Here is a 7,500-nt window from a genome sequence, read left to right on the forward strand (position 1 = left end):
GTTTTGTTTGAGTGACTCTTCATCATGAGTCTGTTACATCTGTAAAACTCCAAACGTTCTGTTCCACCTCCACCAGTTCCAGCTCCAGTGGGAATCAAAGTTCTTACTGTCGTTTGAGCCACGTTCAAACCGTTTCAAAATCCACTCCCGATTTACCACCAAATTATAAAAAGGTCGTACGAAAACAAACGTCAAAGTGAGAAAATAATAATCCTGGATCACATCATCAGTTTTTTTTGTTTTTGTGACCCGGATGAACCTCGTCACGTCCACCGTTTAACTCGATTTCCATCGGGAACCAACTTTTCGGTTCCCAAACGCTCTCATTTTCGGCATGAACACGTCAGTCAGTTCGAGATTAGGTGCGAGAACCGTCTGTTGGCCTGAAAACCCAACTGGTGATGTCATGAAGTGGTAATTTCCAAGTTCTCAGCTCCTTTTCCCTTTTGTTCAGCAGAGATCAGTGAAGAAACTCCAGGACTGAAAAAATGATCCAGGTGATTCTAGTGAAGGTGTGTGGAGTTTAAAAACACAGTGGAGCACTTCCTGTATCACCACATGATGACATCACGAGGTGGATACAGGCGGTATAAAGTATAACCTGAAAACTACTGCCACTTCTCCAGCTCTGAGTGTGACCAGGAACATCAGAACATAAGGAACAGAACATCAGAACATCAGGACCTGACCTGAAGTTCACAGGATGAGTTTTGTGGATTTACCTCCTCAGACTCTGGCAGGAGTTTGAGCAGTTCCCTCAGAGGTTCTGCGCCGTACATTTCACCGTTTCCTCTGCGGACGTCCTCCACGATCGACTCGTTCGACCTGGAACAGAAAGAAAAATGACAGAACGGTTTTATGATCAGAGTCGGCGCTTTTAAATGTTTGAGTTGTGATTTTTTTTGTGGTCTTTCTTCTCTTTGTGCTGCGGTTTTGTGGTACAGATATAAACCTGTGATCTTCTGCAGCAGGACGTCGCGCTGGGGGAGTTCTACATGAGTGTCTGTGGCGTTACCACGGCGACATGATTTCACACATTGACAAACGCTCAAAAAAAAAAAAAAAAAAAAAAAGCACAGGAGCCCGGATCAATACGACGTCAGTGATCCACACGACGAGATTGATTTTCAATAAAAAAGAGGTTTGTGCGAATGAAACAAAACACAAAAACACACAAAAAAAAAACACAAAAACATAAAAACACAAAAAATATAAAAAAACAAAAACACAAAAAAATATAAAAACACAAAAACACAAAAATACACACAAAAACATAAAAATACAAACACACAAAAATATAAAAAACACAAAACACACAAAAACACAAAAAAAATTAAAAACACAAAGATACTAAAACACAAACACATGAACTTCAGGTGTTTGTGTTAAAGAAACGACATTAGAAACAGAAAGTGTCTAAAATCTGTGTCTTTTAACTCTTCCAGATTTAAAGGTTTTTACTACATTTTCTTAATTTTGTGTTTAAAACTTCCCCTTTTCCCCCTAATGCAGAGTTATTCATGTAGGTTTACAGGTCACAGAGTCACATCACTTCTGTATTTCCATGAGTTTATTACATTTGGATTTGGACATTTGGACTCAAATAAACCTGAACAGAAAAATAACAAGACCAAGAAGAGTCATTTGTCCATTTATGTGACAAATCTCTGCACTTGGAGCGACTTTTGACTCACTACACTCTTTGGTAAAGTTTGGACCAATCAAAATGGACGAAGCGACTGAGTTTGGACCAAAACAAAGTTCCTGTTGGACACTCGATTTCCCGACGTCGTCACACAGCGAGAGACGCAGGAAGAAAAAGGTAAGTTTCTATCGTTTCTGGTGGTGAAGTTGTGTGTGGTTTAATAAAACACGTCCGTTTGTCTGGACGGGTCAAGGAAAAGTTCTTCGTGTTGTTGAAACTGTTTGATTTATCGTTGAATAAATGAGCCGCTTCTTCCTCCGACTCAAACTCCAGGGACTGGTTTTGTTTTTGGTAAAAGTCACATGGTTTAACCCAGATGCCCCGCATGAGTGTGTGTGTGTGTGTGTGTGTATGCGTGTGTGTGTGTGTTTACAACCTCAACACAACACGAGTTCGACCTGTGACCTCAGACTCAACTCTGTGCTTTTCAAATCTGTTTAGTCAAAAAAAAAATAAAAAAACCTCCAACATCGACTCCATAAAGACATTTCCTGTAGTTTAAAGCGTCTCAATCTGTGTCGTTTGTTCATTTGTTTTTCAATATAAAACCAAAAATATGAAAAAGAAAAAACAACAGTTTTCTTCGTTATTTGTCTCCAAAACCAAAATGAAAAAACAGATAATGATTCGTTTTTTCAGTTTTCGATTTTGTGTTTAAATGAAAAATGGAAAAAACGGATAACGACCGTTTCCTGTTTACGTGACTTCAGTGATGCTGAACTTTTGCACCGCGTACGGACTGAACCAGGACTGATCCAGGTCCGGGACCAGACTGGGACCACACTGGGACCAGACTGGGACCACACTGGGACCACACTGGACCAGGGCGGGACCAGGGCAGACTCCGAGCTTTGACTCCGAGCCTCTGCTTCGAGCTCTGGCCCTGTCGTGGGCTCTGAGCCTCTGGTCTGGTCTCGGTCTGGTCCCAGTCTGGTCCCGATCTGGTCCCTGCCTGGTCTGGTCCCAGTCCCGGTCTGGTCTCGCAGCCTGGTCTCGATCTCAGTCTGATCCCTATCTCAGTTTTGATCTCAGTCCTGCTCTGGTCCCGGATCAGTCCTGGTTCAGTCCGTGTGCAGTGTAAAGTTCAGCATCACAGTCACAAAAGTCTTGTAAACAGGAAACGGTCGTTATCCGTTTTTTCCATTCTTCATTTAAACACAAAATCTAAAACTGAAAAAACAAATCATTCTCTGTTTTTACATTTTGGTTTTGGAGACAAATAATGAAGAAAACTGTTGTTTTTTCTTTTTCTTATTTTTGGTTTTATATTGAAAAACAAATGAACGAACGACACACAGATTCGTCTCTTCTACAAACTGGACTTTTCACACGTTTCACCTCTGTGTTTTTAAACTCCACATCTTCACTAGAATCTGGATCGTTTCAGTCCTGGAGTTTAAATCTCTGCTGAACTTAAGGTTAAAAGAAAAACTTGAAACTTGAAAACTACCACTTCATGACATCAGCAGGTGAAAGACGTCGATCAGACATGTCAGACTCACACGTTTCAAAACTGTCGGCCGAGACGTTATTTATTTAAAATGTTGTTATTATTTTATTTTCCTGTTTGTTCTGGATTCAATGTTTAAGCAAAACTATTATTAAACTTTTATTTGAATAAGAAAAGGTTTAACATTACAGATCTACAAAGAAGAGTTGACATTTTTCAAAAAATATTTAGTTTGACCCACGACTTAGACCCAGTTTTTAATTTTGGCCTCTGTGAGTTTGAGTTTGACTCTCCTGATGTAAACAGACAGAAAATAAAGAGTTTCTCAAACGTAACATCCATGTGCCGTTGGTTCTTCTGAATTTCAGTTAAGAACAAAAAACAATCAAATGTTAAAACAGTTGATTTCATTTTTCCGTTTTAGTGTCAAACAAAAAAAAAAAAAAACAGATTTCGATCTATTTCCAATATTTAATTTAAAGTTTATTTCAGAAAACACAGATCAAAAAACAGTCTTGGTGTTTATTTTAATCTTTACGTTTTATTTTCTCTGGTTTATTTGACGTTTTGCTGCTGAAGGACGAACACGAAAAATCGTTGCAGTTTTGGGACAAACATGTTTCGTCTTTTACAGCGACGTGTTTATTTTCACGTCTTACAAAGTCACAGCTGATCCACGACGAGAAACAAGAAGCGGCGACAAACTTTGTTCAGTCGACTCCACAGAACTAAAATAAAAATACTTTTATTCTTTTTTATTCTAGATCCACGGTCGACGCTGCAGCAAAACGTTCAGGACCTGAAATAAACTTTAAATTAAATATTGAAAATCGAGGTTGAAATGTGTTTTTTTGTTTGACACTAAAACAGAAAAATGAAATAAACTGTTTTACCATTTTATAGTTTTTTGTTCTTAATGGAAAATCAAAAATCGAACACGGATCAATAACAAAAGTCCAGCTCTGTCTGTGAGGAGGAAACATTAGAACAGGTTTAAAAGATTCACTTCTGTGTAATATCAGAGTTTTAATCAGCTCTTTTTACAGACTCTAAACTCTTTTATATAAAATAAGAGACAAACTCATATTTTGTGGTCCAGTTTTTTTGTGTAGTTGTAGTTTTCACTCTGACGCTCGACACTAAATCACACACGGTTTGTAAAAGTCTGTAACATCAGTTTGTCCCTTGTGTTTCTGTGTGTGTGTGTTTGTTGTCAGAGCGTTGCCGTGGCTACCGGCGTGGCGACCGGCGTGACGACCGGCGTGACGACCGGCGTGACGTGTGCAGAGGCGTTTGTCTACAGACTCACACCTGCATCACACACACCTACACACAGACACACACACACCTGTCCTGACACACACACCTACACACACACCTGACACACACCTGCACACACACACACACACACCTGACACACACACCTGACACACACCTGACACACACCTGACACACACACACACCTGCACCTGACACACACACCTGACACACACACCTGACACACACACACCTGACACACACACACCTGACACACACCTGCCACCTGACACACACACCTGACACACACACCTGACACACACACCTGACACACACACCTGACACACACACACCACACACACACCTGACACACACACACACACCTGACACACACACACACACACCTGACACACACACCTGACACACACACACACACACCTGACACACACACACACACACACCTGACACACACACACACACCTGACACACACACACACCTACACACACACACACACACACACACACACACACCTGACACACACACACACACCTGACACACACACACACACCTACACACACACACACACACACACCTGACACACACACCACACACACACACACCTGACACACACACACCTGACACACACACCTACACACACACACCTGACACACACACACACACCTGACACACACACACACCTGACACACACACACACCTGACACACACACACACACACACACACACACCTGACACACACACACACACACACACACACACCTGACCTGACACACACACACACCTGACACACACACACTGACACCTCACACACACACACACACTGACACACACACCTGACACACACACACACCTGACACACACACACACCTGACACACACACACCTACACACACACCTGACACACACACACACACACACACACCTGACACACACACACACACACACACCTGACACACACACACCTGACACACACACACACACACCTCTACACACACACACACCTGACACACACACACACACACACACCTGACATACACACACACACCTGACACACACACACACACACCTGACATCTACACACACACCTGACATCTACACACACACCTGACACACACACACCTGACACACACACACACACCTGACACACACACACACACCTCTACACACACACACACACACACACACACACCTCCACACACACCACCTCCACACACACACACACACACACACACACCTCCACACACACACACACACACACACCACACACACACACACCAGTGAAACTTGGGTGGTTTAATCAGATTTGTGTATTAATGTATTTAATTCAAAATAATTAATTCAGAATAAAAACACATCATGTAAACGTGGCCGGTGTAAACACACAGAGCTCAGCCGCTGAGTCGCTGAGTCACTGGCTCCAAACGCAACATTCAGAAAAACTTCAACAACTGGAAAAACTCATTTGGACTTGGTACAAAACTGTGGCGAGGAAAGATCTGGTGACACCAAACGTCACTGGAGGAATCTGAGTTTCCAAACCTGTTCTCCTCACAGACTCTTGGGGCTTCAGGAGTTTTTCATGAACTTGCTCTTGTTTCTCTTCTGAGGTTCATGTTGGTCCAGATCCGAGCAGATGAACTCTGCACAGGTTTGGTTCCAAGTCCAAATTTGTTTTGCCAGTTTGTGAAGTTTTTCAAAATTTGGACTAAAGCCTCCAACCTCCTCCAGCCGGATCACAGTCTGTATGTATGAGTGTTCAGATCTAAACTCTCTCGCCGTCGTCTGCCAAATAACAAGTTCTCCAGGAGGTTCTTCCGGCTCCTTCTGACTCTGGCTCCAATTGACTCACATTAGGATCTTGTGTCTCTCTTTTTTTTTCCGTTATTTTGTCCATCAAAAAAAAAATCCTGTTCATAACACAGAACCTGACTCCAGATTCTCTCCTGTCACCGTGAACTTTATCTTAAATATCTTGAAAAGCACATTGTGAGCAGAGTCGCCGCTCCACAGACCTGATCTGTGTCACGATACTAAAGTTTCAAACTTGATTCATACTAAGGAACAAACTCAATACTGATTCCGATACCACATAACAAAACTCCTCTTTCTGTAGACGACGATCTCCTGTGATTTTCCACATTAAACGAGAGAATTTTGTTTTCTGTTCCCGAGTGTTTAGTCCTGGTTTAGTCCTGGTTTAGTCCTGGTTTAGTCCTGGTTTAGTCCTGGTTTAGACCTGGTTTAGTTTAGTCCTGGTTCAGTCCTGGTTTAGTCCTTGTTTTAGACCTGGTTTTAGTTTGTTTAGACCTGGTTTAGTCCTGGTTTAGACCTGGTTTAGTCCTGGTTTTAGTCCTGGTTTAGTCCGTTCCTGGTTTAGTCCTGGTTTAGTCCTGGTTTAGTCCTGGTTAGTCCTGGTCCTGTTTAGTCCTGGTTAGACCTGGTTTAGACCTGGTTTAGTCCTGGTTTCCTGGTTACCTGGTTCAGTCCTGGTTTAGACCTGGTTTAGTCCTGGTTTAGACCTGGTTTAGACCTGGTTTCAGACCTGGTTTAGTCCTGGTTTAGTCCTGGTTTAGTCCTGGTTTAGAGTTTAGACCTGGTTTAAGTCCTGGTTTAGTCCTGGTTTAGTCCTGGTTTTAGTTCCTGGTTTAGAACCTGGTTTAGACCTTAGTTTTAGTCCTGGTTTAGTCCTGGTTTAGTTTAGTCCTGGTTTAGTCCTGGTTTAGAGTCCTGGTTTAGTCCTGGTTTAGTCCTGGTTTAGTGGTTTAAGTCCTGGTTTAGAGTCCTGGTTTAGACCTGGTTTTAGACCTGGTTTTAGTCCTGGTTTAGTCCTGGTTTAGTCCTGGTTAGTGGTTTAGTCCTAGTTTAGTCCTGGTTTAGACCTGGTTTAGACCTGGTTTTAGTCCTGGTTTTAGTCCTGGTTTAGTCCTGGTTTTAGTCCTGGTTTAGTTTAGTCCTGGTTTAGTCCTGGTTTAGTCCTGGTTTAGTCCTGGTTTAGTCCTGGTTTAGTCCTGGTTTTAGTCCTGGTTTAGTCCTGGTTTAGTCCTGGTTTAGACCTGGTTTTAGACCTGGT

General features: G+C 42.2%; 1 protein-coding gene across 4 annotated transcripts in view; it reads right to left on the minus strand.

Moving 5' to 3' along the window:
* LOC110168736 (FH2 domain-containing protein 1-like) overlaps positions 1-7,500 on the minus strand; it is a 56,707-nt gene that overhangs the window by 17,782 nt on the left and 31,425 nt on the right. For all 4 annotated transcript variants that reach the window (XR_008632503.1, XM_020934224.2, XM_055156072.1 and 1 more), the window contains one exon: positions 723-825. Coding sequence is in view for 3 of the 4 variants with exons in the window: in XM_020934224.2 (XP_020789883.2) it covers positions 723-825 (103 nt within the window). In the remaining variant the exon portion in view is untranslated. The remainder of the gene's footprint in view (positions 1-722; positions 826-7,500) is intronic.

This window comes from Boleophthalmus pectinirostris, unplaced genomic scaffold (genome assembly GCF_026225935.1).
Source record: "Boleophthalmus pectinirostris isolate CB_2022bp ecotype Guang Dong unplaced genomic scaffold, ASM2622593v1 HiC_scaffold_20, whole genome shotgun sequence".
NCBI classification, from domain to species: Eukaryota; Metazoa; Chordata; class Actinopteri; order Gobiiformes; family Gobiidae; genus Boleophthalmus; species Boleophthalmus pectinirostris.